Source organism: Scophthalmus maximus, chromosome 3 (assembly GCF_022379125.1).
Source record: "Scophthalmus maximus strain ysfricsl-2021 chromosome 3, ASM2237912v1, whole genome shotgun sequence".
Lineage (NCBI taxonomy): Eukaryota > Metazoa > Chordata > Actinopteri > Pleuronectiformes > Scophthalmidae > Scophthalmus > Scophthalmus maximus.
In genome coordinates, this window is record NC_061517.1 from 21,018,815 (window position 1) to 21,036,651 (window position 17,837).

General features: G+C 44.3%; 2 protein-coding genes across 5 annotated transcripts in view; both read right to left on the bottom strand.

Annotated features, from left to right (window-relative positions):
* Nucleotides 1–1,162: 1,162 nt before the first annotated feature.
* si:ch211-220i18.4 (SRSF protein kinase 3) lies at nt 1,163–8,868 on the bottom strand. Of its 3 annotated transcripts, none has more exons than XM_035646281.2 (13): nt 8,778–8,868; nt 8,433–8,527; nt 7,493–7,596; nt 6,099–6,207; nt 5,649–5,736; nt 5,284–5,371; nt 4,946–5,052; nt 4,095–4,263; nt 3,720–3,796; nt 3,274–3,381; nt 2,129–2,198; nt 1,877–1,969; nt 1,163–1,780 (listed from the first exon to the last, which is right to left on the bottom strand). In XM_035646281.2, the coding sequence occupies exons 2-13, from the start codon at nt 8,477–8,479 to the stop codon at nt 1,593–1,595; spliced, it is 1,248 nt and encodes a 415-aa protein (XP_035502174.1). In that variant the 5' UTR covers nt 8,480–8,527; nt 8,778–8,868; the 3' UTR covers nt 1,163–1,592. The 3 variants fall into 3 exon arrangements, with proteins under 3 accessions (XP_035502174.1, XP_035502172.1, XP_035502173.1); XM_035646279.2 differs by having other exon boundaries at nt 8,629–8,859; XM_035646280.2 differs by having other exon boundaries at nt 8,623–8,859.
* A 3,946-nt stretch (nt 8,869–12,814) lies between these two features.
* The window catches only part of LOC118316269 (plexin-B1-like), a 64,183-nt gene continuing 59,160 nt past the window's right edge, over nt 12,815–17,837 (bottom strand). For both annotated transcript variants that reach the window (XM_035643919.2, XM_035643920.2), the window contains 3 exons: nt 17,364–17,439; nt 17,108–17,182; nt 12,815–15,247 (listed from right to left, as the gene is read on the bottom strand). In XM_035643919.2, the coding sequence (XP_035499812.2) occupies nt 15,143–15,247; nt 17,108–17,182; nt 17,364–17,439 (256 nt within the window). In that variant the 3' untranslated portion in view covers nt 12,815–15,142. The remainder of the gene's footprint in view (nt 15,248–17,107; nt 17,183–17,363; nt 17,440–17,837) is intronic.

Genomic DNA, 17,837 nt, shown 5'->3' on the forward strand with positions numbered 1-17,837 from the left:
GAAAACCCACTGGCGGAGTGCCGAGCCTACAGCTGGATAGGATGACCCACTGGGACAACTGACTAGAAAACAATTTACACATGTGGATAATATATGATCTAAAGTACAATGTGGACATCATGACCTTATGGTGTTATGGTAATAAGGTGCAATGGGGACGAGTCATCATTTGATTTTTCTGGAAATTAAGAGAAGCATATTATCCTCAGCTGAAGATTAGAGATCATTTGCAGATTTCTCAGTCTATTGCACTTGACAACGTTTTGTTAATTCATGTCTTCTAGGTTTCGTGTTTGTTAGTAATTCAAAGGTTGCAACAGTACAGTGTAGCGTGACAAAACATGGTGCTCACAGATCTTTTATACTCACTTGACTTTGGTCCGATGGCGATGATTTTAGCAGATCTGAAATTCACACCCTGACGGCTTTGCTTCAGAGGAGATTACACAGGCAGCAGCGCAGTTACGATGTGCAATTCTTTGACAGAGCGGCATGAAAGGGAGTGGAGGTGAACTGTATTTGTTTTAAAGAAGCTGTTACAATAGTCTGATCTTCGCATTACCTGTTGTTATAAGATCATAGACAGAATCAGAACTGACAAAAATTCAAAAGTGGGCAATCTTTTCCATGTAGCGATTTCCTCGTGGCCTCCTCACCTGCTGAAAACACAACATGGACCCTTTTAGGTTAACATGGCAAACTTTTCAGCAAGGCAGAGTCGAGGGATAACTCTGTGAGATTGTGGCCTGATCCGTTGTTTTGACTGGTGAAGCTTTAAATATTTCAAATAGAGTGAAGGAAGGCTCCTCTCGTGAACTGCATGAGCGAGAGAAACGCCAGATTAATGCTCTGTGCATGACAGACAATGAGAGGAGAACGAAACAGATGAGAAAGTTAGACAACACCAGCAGAGAAACATTTAGACCTTGAGGACCCTCATCAGCTTCAAGCAGGTTTCAGTTGCGATTCAGAGTTTCTTTGTATCAATGCAGCAGGAGTTGTTGGGACCCTTTGTGGAATATGAAGAATATCTTATGACTCTTTTCTTTTTTTTATTAGGTCAGGTTATATGTTGTTCTGTTTTTTATATCGGCTTTAAGGGAAATGTTGATGTATATTTTTTTGATCTGGGTTCATATGAATAAAATAGATTTACAATAGACCGACTCGTGCACTGAAATTAAAGCGGCTCATTACCCTGTTCATTCGCCGTGAAAGACCATGCGACGTTTTTTTTTTGATTTCATCGGTGACATTCAATTTCACTGAACAACAGCGGTTTGCATCAAACAGCGTCACACTGGCTCGCTGTGTCAGCGTCATGAGGGGCCGCTTCTTATCTGACTCAAAGGTCTGACAGTCAAACTTAGCTACTTTTTTTAAAACACCTTAGAAGCATAAAGTGCACAATAGGCCTTCACTGGAGAAGAGTATCTTATTCCCTACTCGATATTGGCAGGAATTCACATTTCAAAGCAGCACACAAACTGTCTTCTAAAAATGATGCCCTGAAATAATCCAGTCCAACTGCTGACGGCATCTGGCTGCGAGGACTGTGGATGGGGCCCGATGCCCTGCATAGCCATCACGGGCTATTGTGCGGTCAGCCAGGGGTGGCCGAGGCACGTCGCTGCGGTGGCCCTCCTCTCCGGATGATAATCCAACATGCGGAGAAGGAAGCCGGAGAACCCAGAGGCCTCCTCTAACTGGAAGTGGTATTTTTCCACGAGAACGTCATAAAGGCTCCAGAGCCCGAGTGGACCGACGCGGCGCAGGTCACCTGGAAGGATGCCCACAAGTCGCAATTAGCCAACTGATTTTCAGGGAAGAACGTAAATGAAGTCACAGGAGCAAAAACTGGCAGCAGCAGATTTACCTCTTTGACCAAAGTACTCTGCCGAGTATTTACCCGACAAGGCAACAGACGGTGGGATTTTACCGAGCAGCTCCATGATCTGGGCTATGTGGTCTGATAAGGACGGAGAGAACAAGCACACACATTTACAGGACACACTAGCATTCACTGCACCAACAATTACAATGCAGCTACAGTGTAATCCCATTCAAGTCCTAGTATGAGTACTTGTCACACTTCTGCCAGTGTCAGCACACTGTAGTAGGCGTATACCTTCCTCCAGGGAAATGGACTCCCGGGCTTTGGGCTCGAACAGCGAGTCTCCAGTGACCAATTCAAAGGCCTAAGAGAATACAAGAGAAAAAGAAAGGTTGAGATGTATGGCCAAGTTAGCATCTATATCTACCGGACCAATCCCAACCACACCGAATGAGAGTCCACGTTTTTGTTTAACTGTGGCACACAACTGCTACAATCTGTAACATAAAGGTTAGACCACAGGATTTAAGAGTCGGCCTTTCAGTAGGTCCACCACTTTTGTACCGACTGAAGTACCTCTACCACAAAATAAATGGTTTGGCAGGGAATTCCCATTAGTTTAATGACCCAACACTTTACATCTAGAGCCGTCATCTGGTGTTTCGACTTATCTGGTAAAATATCCCAACATCTGCTGGATGGATTGACACATTAAACTCCAATTAAAGGGAGTTTTCCCTCATCTCAACAGAGATTCTAAGGACAGAGGGTGTTATTTCCTTTACAGACTGTAGAGCCCCTTGAGGAAAAAATCCCTGACTTGTTATGTTGCACTTTAACTAAAATTGACATGACATTTACTTCTATGCTGACATTCATGATTCCCAAAGGATGAATCCTGATGAAAATGTTGAACTTTCTGCTTACACAACTCTCACGTAAATAAAGATAACTTTTCAAGATCACAACGTTGTAATTCCCCCAGAATCAGTCACCAGATAAAATACATTTAGACACCACCACCCAGTCATTACATTTGCTTCACTTTGATAGTTGAAAAACAAATATTATCTTTTTTTAAAGTTTGGGTTCTTTTTAATTGTAAAGGTTAATTTCGGGGTTCCTCAAGGCTCAGTGCTAGGCCCCTTGTTGTTTGTTTCGAACATAAATTACATATGTGAGCTTTCCAAAACATTGGAATACATGCTATTTGCAGATAATGCAAATATTTTTCGTTCTTACCAGAACAAAATTAAGAAAAACTTAGTTCATAATAATCTTTTTTGACTTTTACTTTTTACTAAAAGAAATTCTGGTTTTGATTTTGTTAAACATCAGAATATTTTTTCAAAAGGGAATATAGATAGTCCAGCTTCATTGTACATGCAGTGTGATGCAGTTACAAAACCATTGTGTCTATGCATAGTTTTCCCCCTCACCATGCAGGCCACACTCCAGATGTCAGCAGGCGGGCCATACTCAGATCCCAGTAAAACCTCTAGTGAGCGATACTGTCGGGTCTGAATCTCTTCACAGAAATGTTTGTACTGGGCCAAGAAAGAGAGACAAACAGAGTAGACAAGAAAGAGGAATTTTAGCCTTTTGGTGCTATGTGCAACAAATTTGGGCTTCTACTTTTCAGAGCATAAAATTCCCTGCAAGCATAAACATATAGTTACAAATCATGACTGCAACGTCATTATACGTCATTATAGTGGCTTTAAACGCTGATTTTAAAATTGATCGCTTTTCATATTGAAGGCATTGAATGGCTCGTAAAGATGGACCCTTCTCTTAGGTCTACAAAAAAAAATGTCAACCAATTTCAGGCTGATGTGACATATCAATCTTAGAGCATTACAATGGCTGAGTGTAAAGTACTGACCACCCAGCAGGAGCTGCCCAGGTCAGCAATTTTCACTGTGATTTCCTTCAAACTGTCAGGGTTCGCCCGCTCCCTCTCTGAAAGAGCAAACCATGTAATTAAACATCTCATTCATTTCAAGAAGTAATCTTTTTGGATACACGAGACAACATTGGACACCTATTCATTTGAGTAGGATACATTTGCATGGTTGAATTATTCTAAATAGATCTCTTTCTTTCTTTTAGTTTTGATATCAGCACAACCAATGTGCTGACCCCTACAATATGCCAAAGTTGTATCAAGAGCAGATGTTAAAAAACGAACATCAGAAGTACTTAAGTGCTTAATTTGAAATTCGCCAGCGTCGGAAGCGACAACAAAAACCAACTGTGCCTGTGGACTTGGACGACGACGCCTTCCCGGGCAGCAGAGACGGGGAGCGGCTGCCCCCCACTGGCGCTTTGTGAGGCTGCTCCTCCAGGCACAGCAGGATGTTCTCTGGCTTGATGTCCGTGTGGATGATTTTACACGTGGCGTGAAGGTAGTCCAGGCCTTGCAGAACCTTGTGAAAGCAGAGTTATGCTGAAGTTTCCCCTCCATAAAACCGGCGCTAAACTGTTCACTAAACTGTCACCTTGACTATAATTTCAGTCGGAACTACTGGACGACTCGGGTAACCCAACCGCATATGTTAAAAGCTGTATGGTTTCCAGTTGTGCAAAAAAATCCGAAACGTGTGTATACCACAATGTTGGGTGACCTCAGAGAAAAACAGTTCAACATCTGGTAAAATACACTTATCCTCACAGCGCCCTCATGTCCACTCCATCCACTAGAAAGCTCCAGCTCCAGCTGCCTAGCTTAGCCTAGCATTAGGACTGGAAACAGGTGGAAACAGCTAGCATGGCTTTGTCCTATGTGTTTAGAAAAAACAAAAAGGCCAACCCTAACCCCAAAAAATGTTTTAGACAAACATATATGTTAAAGTAAGCCAGGCCAGCTTTTCCCCTTTGTTGCCAGTCTTCATGCTAATCTAAGCTAACCACCTGTAGTTTACTTTCAAGCATACAGACAGGAGAGTGGTATCAATCTTCCTCATGACGCTCGGAAAGAATGCAAATGAATTAATTTAATTGATTTAGTTCTTTTACAAAATGTTAAACAGAAACCTCTCTGTATGATCTAAACTTCATGCTGCCAATCTGGGGTAATGGGTTTATTTCCAGTTGTCTTTTGTGCTTTACCTGACCAAGAATTTGTTTGGCCCACTGCCGTGACAGCCCTGGGCTCCCGAAACAGAGCTGCCAGCTTCTCAGGTCGGGCCCCAGCAGCTCCAGCACCAGGCAAATGTCTAACCACCGGCCATTAAGGTCAGAATTACGAATCAAACCACTGTACGATAGGACGCAATACGTTGTTCAGCGAGCCAGCTTAGCGAATGCAATGCGCGCATTATCTGTTGTGGTCACGTTCAAATCGATTTTTGCACAGATAAATTGCACACAAGCAACACACCTCCACTCATGATAACTCTTCAGCGCTCGGTGTCAGGTTTAGAAATGAGAGGCTGTGAAAAGGATACGGACCCCGTTGACCCCGGCCAGCTTGAAGTCATCGAGCAGCTGAACGACCCTTTGCCGGAAAGGATGACGGCTCGTAGGACCGCTGGCCTGAGGGAGGAGTGGGAGGAAGATGGAGAAGAGGGCAGACAATGCAAAAAAAAACCAGAGGGGAATATAGAGAGGGGAAAGGTGGTAGGAACATGAGAAGATGGAGGTGTGTTTTTTTGGCGTCGAAGGGAGGCAGAGAAGGGGTGAAAATGAGGACGGTGTTGGGAAAGACAGAGGTAGAGGTTCCAAACTGCATTCGAAAAATTAAAATCACAAAGATAGACAGAACAGAGTGAGACATGTCAGGGACAGGAGACACAGGCAGAGGGTCACTCACACATCGTAGGAGAGCCAGTTCATCCTGTCCCGCCTGGGTGAAGCCTGCACCGCTCTTCAGCACCTTCACTGCGACGTGCCGACATACTCTGCCAACAACAGACAGCACATCAGAGCACAGGACGTCAAAAGTCCACCGGGCTGAGTCCACCAAGAGCTGTGATTTAGTCAAATGATCGGATACTGATCATAATAACAAAACGCTCATCGGTTCAACTCTTTCTTTGTATCTTTGTGGTACTGCACAGAAATTATCAGACATAGAAAAGAGGCTGAAAAGGGCGAGGGATAGTTATGTAACATATATATATATATATACAGTATATTTTTCTCTTGTTCTGTTTCTTCTTTCTTTTCCCATAAAAGGAAAAGTGTAATAAAACAGCGGCTGTACAAGCTGCTGCCTTACAGTCCTATAGCTTTTATACAGCCCCCGATTAACCTCCTGCACCTGAGGTCCAGACACAGCCAGACGGTGGCGAAATAGCCCCAGCCGAGCTTGGACACCACCTGATACCTCCTGTTGAAGGTGTCGCCGATCTGGACGGGGTGGTATCCACCTGAGGGGACGGAAACAGGACAACTCTAGGAGTGAACAAGGTAAGATTATAATTGTTGATGTGAGTTCACTTCAGTAAAGCCTTAAACAACAGTCGCAGTGGAATGTGAAACCCTAATCCTAAGCCTTTCCATTGTACTGTATGCCGTACATTTTTCATTTGATGTGAGGAAAGGCTTGGATAGATGAGACTGAGGCACTATAGCTTCTTTCTCTGGCATTTCTCTGGCATTACAACGTAAGGTCCAAGAGTGTATGATGCCTTACACGCTTGGACCTTACAAGAGATCTGAGAAAAATGAAATCTGTTACTATTAAAACTGAGCAAAGTCAAATCTCCATTTCTATTAAAACTTATAGTATAATATAACGCGGTATGGGATTTATTACTGTATCTGTGGTGTCATATACTCAGCAGCTTCATCTGCTTTTAAGCGGTGCACACAGAGACCTGAAGAGCAGGTAGGGAAGGAGGGAAGAACCGGGACAGGGTCAGATTTGCCAAAAAAAAAAAGGAAGAAAAAAAAAAGATCTGTAAGTGACGTTGGAATAAGATTGTTTGTTGTTGTTTGCTGACTGAAGTGGTCTGGCCCTCGAACCCGCTGCCTGGGTAACGGGAGACGGACGCGCCAACCGTAGGGTCTGTCGCTGGCACGTCTCTTAAAGGGGCAGTGAGCGATTTTTGGAGAAAGCTTTGTGATTTTACTGCTCGGGGCAGGCCGCAAACTCCCTCACCACTAGGCCAAAGACCTTGCGTTGCATCACCACCCGCTAGCGTGATGTTTACAAACCGCACTCGCAGTGCTGTTGGTGCAACCCGAGCCATCTGTTTGTCTACAATTTACAGAGCCATGCAAGACATATTCGCCGTTTTTTACAAAACGTGTGTTTCTTTGGAATCGCGTACTGCCCCTTTAAGGTGCCGGGGCGTGAGGTATACGCACTGGACACACAGGAGTTGTGTGGTGCGGTCCGCACCAGATTTCTTTCAAGCCACGCTCCTGTAGGGCTTTCGCTCGAGGGAAAGAAATGCAGCTACAGCTTGAGAGGATGATAGGTCACATATACGTAGAGGTGTCCAGCACCTGTTGCTTCATTCACGATGTTCAGCTGATTCCACTGTGTAGTCTGCGCTGACTGTGCAACGAAATCATTTAGCGCGACCCGGCGCGGTGCCGCTCTAACGGGACGGAGAGGGCGAGCATGAAAAGAAGGGCGGTAACACTGGCTGCAGCTTATGAACACGTGTGCAGATGATGGAGTGAGCAGGAGCCAAACTACCGTACCATAACAGTATTCTCTGGGGTCCTCACAGTCCCGGCTCTCCTTGGCATCCAGCTGCTCGGGGCATCCAAAGGCTTTGAAACTATTGGACGACCCGGCTTCACTCCTACACACACACACACACACACACACACACACACACACACACACACACACACACACACACACAGGCATGTCACATAAAAAACTTGATTCTATAGTCAGCATTACTGACCGTGCAGTAGGTGCGTGTCTGCGTGCGTCTGCGTGCGCGTGCGCGTGCGCGTGTGCGTGTGTGTGTGTGTGTGTGTGTGCACGCGCGTCCCTGTTGAGTTGCTGGGGGCAGCTGGGGGAGTCAAACTACTTATAGAGTTTCCCATAGACCCGGCCTGCCCATGGAAACTTGTCCCACTGCCCGGGACCATCGGAAGTTGCACTATTCCTGACTCAGCTGTAAATCATTTTGCGGCATGTCCCCGCAACCCGATAACTCTGCACCCCAGCTGCTTTGCGCGTCGACTGGAAGGGATGGCCGCGAGACTGCGGGCCACGTCATGTCTGTAAAAACACCGACCGCGGGTCTGATTTTCGGACACACGGGAGAGTTTAATGTGAGGAGCCTTTGTTTTAGGGGTCACCGCGAAATGAATTACCACTAACTCTGGCTCAACTCCAAACTATTATCTAAGTCACCTCCACGATGCATCGAATAGTGCTGGTGCGCTGCATCTGTGCACTGCTTTGCTGAGCTCAACGGCCCCGACCTGCAGAAGGGAAAAAGTGTCAGAGCATTCGGATGAGGTCAAGCGCGGCATTCGAGCACCAAACGAGATGCAAGAGATGTCTTGCTGCATCTTCTGTGCGCTCGAACGGCTACGAGGCCCAGTTGCTTTCTGTGTTTGCAGAGGATTGGGGGAAGGTGAGTCAACCAAGAAACAAACGAACAGGCAGTCCATTACTCACCTCCGCTGCTGAGCAGCTGCGTCGGCCGAGCAGGGACTCCTCTGCATGGCGTGGCTCAGCCTGCAGAGGCGGCAGCCGGCGGAGCAGTCGAGGAGCTGAATCAAATAAAAAGATATGTGGACAGATGACAGATCTCTGGCCCTAAAAGAGACAAGTAGCAGGAGCGGCAGTAACTGAAGACTTGCAGCACCTTTACCGTTTTTGACCCCTTGAGAACAGTCGAGCGGCCGAGAGGTGCAAAGGGGGAGGGGTCCGGCTCGACGTCTCAGGAGAGTCAGCAGGGTCTAATCATGGAAAGCCCCCCCCCCACGCGGCCTCCTAACTCACTGCCTGTCAGGCCTCTACCTGCTCCGCTGCGTGACCCGCTCCAGGGCTGAGTGAACCCGAGGCTGACAGGTCGCCCCTCTCCGTCGGGATTTTTCTCCTCTCCCGTCGCCTGCTGTGGGAAAGTCACGACAGAGGGCAGCGGGGGGGGCGAAAAAGATGAGAGGAGTGTCTCGTGAGGGCCAGGCAGATCGAGGGAGGTGAGGGAGTGACAGCTGCCGGACCCCCCCCCCCACGTCTCACGGGGAGTTTGGCCTTTGGGATGACAGAATACTAATCCTGGTTGAAGAATGGGATCGCCCGTCCTCCAACACGATATAGAGTATCACAGTATGGTCATGACAACAAAGGTCAAATGAGGAGGGGTTGGTTGTTTTCACCGGCGTGATGAGGTGTGAAAGTGTGTGGGTTTACTGTGATCAAAAACCATTTGCCCGAAAAAAAAAAAGAATTCAAATTTTTTGGAAGAAGGAGACACATGGTGCGAGCTTGCTATATATACACCTGCTTTAAACCCTTTCACCCCTCTGTGTGTGTGTGTGTGTGTGTGTGTGTGTGTGTGTGTGTGTGTGTGTGTGTACACATGCTGAGAAAACTGCTCTGCTTTCTGTTGCCAGGAGCATTCTGTTAAGACCCCCACTCAAACACAGGCTCTCTTGATACCGCAGACAAAAATGGGGCTTGGTGTTGAAGTGAGAGAAATGAGAGTTGAGGAGTGAAGGTGTGTGTGTGTGTGTGTGTGTGTGTGTGTGTGTGTGTGAGTGTGTGTGTGAGAGTGTGTGCCACTCGACCTCACGTGAATAACCGTTGTCAGTCAGATGACATGTTATCACAGGTTCTTATCTGGGCTCTTAAACTATAGAGCGCACTGCACACTTTCACTTCCACCTACCCTTTTATTCACAAAGTGAACAAGTAACACATTTTAAACAAATTCATTCATTCATGTGGCCCATTTGCAGCAGAACAATAGATACAAGATGACATAATTTCAACATTTAAATCACAACAATGAATCTATATCTAGGGCATGAAAAGCCAACACATACGGTGGTAAACATTTGATGAGAGGAATCCTATTACCTAAATCTATATCATCTAATGTAACTAGTGTGGAAGGAGAAGCTGTTAAAAATATTGAGGTAAAGCTTTAAAGTAAAGAATATAGTGTAAGTAAGCACAGGAGTTATAAAAGGCTCTTTTTATCTGAAGCTGAACAAACTCTTCATCTGTAAAAAGGGGTTGTGTGAGGGCGGATGTGGCTCGGACAACGCTGCACAATCAGTGTTCCCACACATGGAATCATATTCATACAAACACACACAAACACACGCGCAAACACACCCACGCACACACCCTGACCCTCAGTTTGGCCTGTCTGACCCCCACGCCTGTCTACCGCAGACTGAAACGTGACCTGCATTCATTTGCTATGATGCTGCTGCTAATGTAAGACACACACACACACACACACACACGAACACGAACACACACACGAACACACACACGAACACACACACGAACACACACACGAACACACACACACACACACACACACACACACACACACACACACACACACACACACACACACACACACACACACACACACACACACACACACACACACACACACACACACACACACACACACACACACGGATCCTGCTCGTCCTCGGCTTGTGCACACAGCACATATGTATTCACATATGGTGGCTACATTTCACAGATTTGAGATTTGATCACCCTCCAACCAAAGCAAACACACAGCCGTCGTCTGATACTCTGGATGGCCGATTATCTGTTAGACTACAGTATTTAATCTGTCTTACTGGCTTTTTTTTTTTTTTACACTAACTACATTTGTAACTGTTGTCTCCGGACAAAACACAACTTGGAGGTACGAGCACCTGTCACACACATCTGGTGTGGGCCTCAAACTGGGCTCTGTTGGCATCTCAGATGTGCAAATATGGAGTCTCTCCAGTCTGTCTCCCTGATGACAGGAAGTAGTTCACGTGCTGTCTGAGGCTAAGCGAGTGCGCCCATTAGTGTCAACTAACGGGGACAGTCTGGAACTACTTATGATTTACTATGACACCTTCAGGCGACCTCATGAAATGTACTGCAGGAATGAACTGCTGCGACAGCATCGTTGGATTTCATCAGTGTGTGTGTGTGTGTGTGTGTGTGTGTGGGTGGGTGGGTGTGCCACTGTAGCGTAAATTATCAAAGAGGCAGTTTTGAGTCATTTTGCAGGTGTTTATTTTTCTGTTGACAGATTTAATCCGATAGCAACTGAGCAAGATGGAGTTGACTTGAAGGCCGAGTTCGAAGATTAATGTGGTCTGACCCATGAGTACTGAAAACTCCTGCAATAATGTAGTAATGACTACTGATTACTCTTGCAATAATGTAGTAATGGCTATGCAGTATTCTTGCAATAATGTAGCAATGGCTACTGGGTACTCTTGTAATAACGCTGTAATGACTACCAAGTACTGATGTAGTAATAAGTAGCGTGTAATAATGTAGCAATTACTACGAAGTACTTGTACAATAACGTAGTAATAACTACTTCGTATTCCTGGAATAATGACTGACTACTCTTGTACTAATGTAGTATAACTGCTGAATACTCTGCAATAATGTAGTAATGACCACTGTATACCCATGTAGTAATGAGAACTGTAATAGCGTAGTAAATATGCCGAGCACTGCTGTAATAATGTAGTAATGACTAATGCAATAATGTAGTAAATATACCGAGCACTGCAGTAATAATGTAGTAATGACTACTGCAGTAACGTAGTAAATCTGCCGAGTACTGCTGTAATAATGTAGTAATGACAACTGTAATAACGTAGTAAATATGCCGATCACTGCTGTAATAAAGTAGCAATGGTTACTGTAATAACGTAGTAAATCTGCCGAGCACCGCTGTAATAATGTAGTAATGACAACTGTAATAACGTAGTAAATATGCCGATCACTGCTGTAATAAAGCAGTAAATCTGCCGAGCACTGTAGTAATAATGTCATAATGACTACTGTAACAATGTAGTAAATCTGCCGAGCACTGCTGTAATAATGTAGCAATGATTACTGTAATAATGAAGTAAAGACTACTGATAACTCCTGTAACAATGTAGAAATAACCCCAGAGTATTACATTTGAACTCATAAGTATTTATGAGTATATAGACTAAGTAAGTCTATATGACAACTCCCCATTGTTTCACAGTCTGAAGAAGGATCCCTTTTTTAACATGTCTTACTTTCAGCAGACATACCAACTGGTTATAACTGCTGCAATTAATAACACAAATAAAGCTTTCATAACATGTAGGAGGGTTATCCATTTCATCCATCCATTAACTGTACCAATTTTAGAGTCAATGGGGGGGGGGGTTCTGGAGCCAATCACAGCTGACATTGGCATTTGCTGACATTGGGTAATAGGCGGGGTGCACCCAATGTCAGCCATTCACACCTATGATCTTAGAGTCTCCAATTAATCTTACCCCAATGTGCATGTCTTTGGAGGAAGCAAGAGTATCTGGAGAAAAACCCACTGAAAACACCGGGAGAACATGCAAACTCCACACAGAAAAAGGCTCTGGACGGTCGGCTGGCGCAGTATGTTCACTGATCTACTGCACATAAATGGACCAAAGCGAATCCCCACTGATGTTAACTACACAACACTTTGAGCTTGTCCTCATGTGGGAAACCTGACGGGAAAAAAAAATTGATGAATAATGACTGGATTCGCACCGAGGTGATTCACTTCTGGCCTCTTCATTTTGTGCATGTTGGCTCACTTGCATAACTTACTGACACTTTCATCAGACCCGAGTTACAGTACACCTGAGCTTTTCCTGCTACGACACGTCACAATAAAAGCGTTCTGCCAGTAACTAATCACCTTGTGTTGACCCGTTTCTCAAGCCAGATATGTTGAGTATGAAGGTTTAGGGGGGTGTGTGTGTGTGTGTGTGTGTGTTTACTGACAGGGGGGGCGAGGTGTGATCAGAACACTAACTTCACACACTCAGTAACACTGGGACCACTTTATTGCATCACATTAAGTTGTTGTTAGGTTCGTCCTATCAATTAGTCAGAGCTCACTAAAGTCAGGATTACTTAAGAACAGTTTGTATCTACAGCACGGAGAAATGGTCAAACATCAGAACTGAGCTGCGCATACACAGGTAAGCCACTGACGTGTACGGCAAAGAATGGTAATAAGTTTTTTTTTTAATGTACAACATTATAAAATCATATTTCTCTACAGCTTCTTAAAATGGATGCAACATATAAAATGCGATTGGAACTGTGTCAGAATTTGACTTTGACTTGATCAGCAGATAAAAACGGAAAAACCATGAGGTCCAAAAATAACTCTTGCTTTTAAAAAACAAAAGAAGAAAAAAAAGAATCAAAACGTAACATCTGATTGGGAGGGACATAAGCATTATTATTATTTTCTAAGTCTGAAAATAATGACCAACAACATGTGCAATAAAATAAATAAACAATAAATTAAATTGGAGAAAAAAGAAAAAAAAACTGGGAAAAGTCTTTCATCACAAAGAAACTGGGAACACTTTTGTTTATCAGCCACATTGACTCGTTGAAGAAGAGGAGCGATGCCGTCTTGCGTGGGGTGAAGAGGTGCAGCTTTGCACCGCTAATATCTGGCATCGACACCGAAAACGCGAATGCAAATTAAAGCTTAAAATCGGGCCGTGGGCTTTCAGGTGTGAAAACCAGATACCTGGAGGCAGTTGTGCTGCGACCGCCGTTTCCTCGATTTCCTTCACCTTGAAAAACAATAAGGCAAAGTTCGAAACGTACAGGCATGTACACGTGGAGCTGAATCAGCTGCAACGTGGACTCCGGTGTCGTCAAGTTACCACGGAAAAGAGACAACAGCTCGGTTGAGTAGTGAAAAATAATCGTCAATCCAAAAAATGGAACGTGTATATTAAAGACAGAAGCAAAACATATTTTGGATGAAACGCGGAAAGATCAAACCTGACTTAAATAAGATAAATAAATTGGACTAAGCAATGGAAATCAATGCATGTACAAAAATGCACATATAAGAAATGACTGAACATTACGTTGTTTAATTCCACAATTTCTTTTTCACAGTAACCCCAGGATTTATGATTCATAGAAGAAAAAAAGAATCCGGCAGTAGGGAAATGTCTGACGCAAACAGGAAATAAACCCTGAGTGGCGGTGAAAGATAAAAAAAAAATTGTATGTGGAATTCCTTTATCAGATACATATTCCTGGATTCCCGTGTGCATTATTTAACATTATTTGCGCATGTGTGTTTCCTTAAAAAGTCAGGCTCGGCCTTTCCCCTGGTGATAGGATCCGTCGGTTCTCACTGGTTTAGTGGAGATCGGTTTTATATGGTTAAACTCGTGTGGAGGATTTTACTCTCGTGGTTTCCTTCAGGACGGAGTTAGCTTCAAGCACCCTGACCAAAAAACGTACATCGACATCTGCCAAAGAAGAAGAAGATACTGTACACGACAGCAGGAGGTCGAGGAGAGAGCCAGACGAGATTATCGGTGTGCCGGGTTTTCAACGAAATAAAATCAACTCTGGTTTTCTGTTCAAACGCGAGTGCAGGATCGGTTAAAAACAGTCAAAGGACAAGAAGGGATGTGAAGCATGAAAGATTAAAAAAAACAACAACTGTCAGAGTAAGACTTGGGAGAATGATTCGACGAAGCTAAAAGCAGAATTTCAAAAAAAGGCTCCTCGACCGTGTCGTTATCTGTTTTGTCCTTTGCGTAAGACTTTTGGAACACACACAGCTGACGTTAAGAGTTTCAAATCCTCCTTTTCCCTTTTCCCTCATCGGCCCGGCCCACACACACACACACACACACATACACACACACACACACACACACACACACACACACACACACACACACACACACACACACCCCCCCCAGCATCCATCACCTCAGCACGAGACTGACGAGCCTGTAAAAGCCTGCAGGAATGTTCAACATGATACAAAGAGTCAGCACTGATCTCTGTTCGTATTACGTCTCTCCCTCAATGGTGGGAAATCCTCGGGAGGAGAGGCGTCGCAGCTTCGTGAGACTCATTTCACATTTTCTCCTGTTTTCTGCTCGGAGCAGTGTGGTAAGGAAATGTGTCGGGAGTCAGGAAACATGGTCAGTGTCAGTGATCCTCTTGAGATTGTTGCTCACTTCACAAAAAATTGAGTCTGTCAAATGACAGCAAGCTGTTCCTTTGTACCTCCTCGTGAAAAAGAGAGAAAAGAAACCAATTTCGCCAATGTTGCCGTCTCTTCGAGGTTAGAGGAGAGATCCAGCGTGTCCTCTGGGTCATAGGTCGGTGACTTTGTTTTCTACAGCAGCGGCGATCTGCTGGAGCCTGTAGCCGAGCTGCATCTTCTGAGCGGTGGCGTCCTCTTCCAGAGCTGTGATGATCTGATGGGGGGGGGGGGGGGGGGGGGGGTTTGAATTTGAAAGGAATATTGTGTGACTACCTAAATGGAGGAAAAACTTTTGCATTGTGGATGTGAATGGCTGAGCGGCTTCGAGGTAACATCTACTTATCTGCTTGCTAGCCCCGCCCCTGAACAGAGACTGTCCAATCACAGCTTAGCGACTCTTAATTAAGTCTGAAGGGCTCGTAAAGCTTTGGGGTGATGTCGAAATTTCCCTCCTATCCTCTATTCCTATCTGCTATTCCTTGACCTCAGTGGAAAACGCCATGAGGTCAAGGAAAGGTGTAAAGGAGGACTCATAGGACTTAGGAAAAGCCGACAGCGCTGCTCAGAGAATCCGACTCAACTTTCACTGTACTACGTCATAACGCGACGGCGGATGTTATTGACGTGCGTCTGCCGTGGTGAAACTACGAATTTCCAGAGATGAACTACAAAAAACGCAGCGGCTCCGTCAGAATGTTTCAGTGTGTTATTCCACAGTGTAAGATCGGATGTAAATGATTAATATGTAACAGTTACTGACATGATGACATGCGTCTCTTCTGGGTCATATTCATACTCTTCTACTTTTGTTTCGGATTTAATCGTTTACGTCCTTGCATTGCGCGTCACGTTAAATATCGCTGTCGCGATGAATTGTGGGGCGTCTATTTCTCCTTACTCTCACTTAGGAAGATCCAATGTACCCTATGCTAAAGGAGATAGGAAAGGAAGCATTGAAGCTCATTGCCTATGAATTTAGAGAAACCGAACAGCTCTTATCATGGCTGCTGATCAAATACTTCCGGGTCACGTCAAGATTTAGGAAACTTCCTAAGCCAATTTGACAATTCGACCTCCCCCCCTGCTTCTGTCACACTGCTCTTCTCCTTCTGCGTCTATCTCCCCGATGATTGACGGCTGGTTCTGTCCAATCGGTGCACGGTAGCAGGTGTAAGTGCGCAGTGGACAAGCTCACAAATCAACGGGTGACGCCAAGGTGGGTTCCCACTTGGTCAAGACACATTAAAATGGTTTGACAGCTTTAAACTCGTCCAACCTAATAAAGACAGCTAGGTCTAACTTAATGCCCCAATGTGTAATTTTTGTACTTTTCTGGCGGCATCTGGTGGTAAAGTTGCAAACTGCAACCAACTAGGCCCCTGACAGGGACACTTTATGATTGTGCACCGCTAATTCCCTTTCCCGTTTCCGGCAGCGCTGAAAATCTATCTGAAGTATTCTGGACTGTTTTGTGCAACTGTATTCTACACGACGAAGCAAACATGGAGACTTACACGGAGGTCGGGTCCACCTCATGTTACTATATTTAACTCTTTTAAAGTCAATGAAAAAACGTTCTTTGTTGCAGGTAATTATACATATGCGAACACATTATTATGGACAATATATTAAATTTCTCTGAATAAGTTATTCTAAATATTACACACTGTAGCTTTAACTGAAGGTTTTAAACTAATTCTCACAAAGTGAAAGAAGTTTTTGTGTTGCAGCATTTTTGTCAAAATGGATGACAAAGTCGAGTGTAAACGTTACATCACAGCTCAACAATCAACATATCATCTAAAAACAAAAACTTGTCTCTGATAACTGCCGATTATAACCCAGAAGCTTTGTCTGTTTGTGTGAAATAAAGACACATCTGCAATCGCATGAAAACGGAGAGTCTTAAAGCGTAGCGACGGAAACGAATGGGGTCGGGGCTTCGCAAACAGACGATTTGACATGTTTTACAAATTGTTGTGTGCTCCCTCGGGTACTGTTTGTCAGAATTAAGTGATTTTTGTATGCAGACCAGAGCCAAATGAACCTCAGCAGTCATGCTTCTTGTACTCACTTGATCATAGTATTTGTTGATGTACTTGTACAGCTCGTGTAGAGCCACAAGGCAGTTGACCTCAGCAGCGTAATTCTGTTTTGGTAGAGGAAAAAAAAGAGAAGAAAAGAGAGAGGTGAAGAAGAGTATCTCAAACTGTACGTCTCGCTGGTTATAGGGCTGCCAGGCAGACGGAAACATCCATGTCAGGAAATGATTGTGTGTGTGTTCAAAATGTTATTTTTACAGGATGGGGAAACAAGAGCGGGTAACATACATGGGAGAGTTCTGCCAGAGCCGAGTTCATCTCCTGGTCACTTGCAGAGATGGTCTGACGGATGTCTGCGTAATACCTGGTGAGAGAGGGAGGGGAAAAAGGAATGACGTAATTATTGGTGAAATGAAAACAAGTTGATAAGACACTTTTTTTTCTTTCCTTTTTTTTTTCTTTTTACGATAAATACACCTTTGAATTTGAGGCCTCACGTGTCTTGATTCTCTTCCTGGTAATATTTTACAGCAGCTGTTACACAAACTCATCCTAACCACAGGCTGCATGGAGAACCTGTACAGTATGTACAGTACCATCAAACTGATGCAAAACCGCCATGGTGGTGAGGAGCAGAGCTGTTTACAGTAGAGAGAATAATAAGCATTTATGTACAAATTTGACTCAGATCTTCATCTAAGTAAAAGTTATGAATATGTGTTATTTTTTATTATCATTTATTTTATTCATGAAAAAAAGCAT

Bases quoted from the DNA above. Each gene is read 5' to 3' on its own strand.
- si:ch211-220i18.4 (XM_035646281.2), bottom strand. From the start codon at position 8,479: ATGCAGAGGAGTCCCTGCTCGGCCGACGCAGCTGCTCAGCAGCGGAG. The intron at 6,208-7,492 runs GTACGGTAGTTT...CCGTCCCCTCAG, and splicing joins CCCCAGAGAATACTGTTATG to GTGGATACCACCCCGTCCAG. The intron at 5,737-6,098 runs GTGCAGGAGGTT...TGTTGTTGGCAG, and splicing joins TGGCTGTGTCTGGACCTCAG to AGTATGTCGGCACGTCGCAG.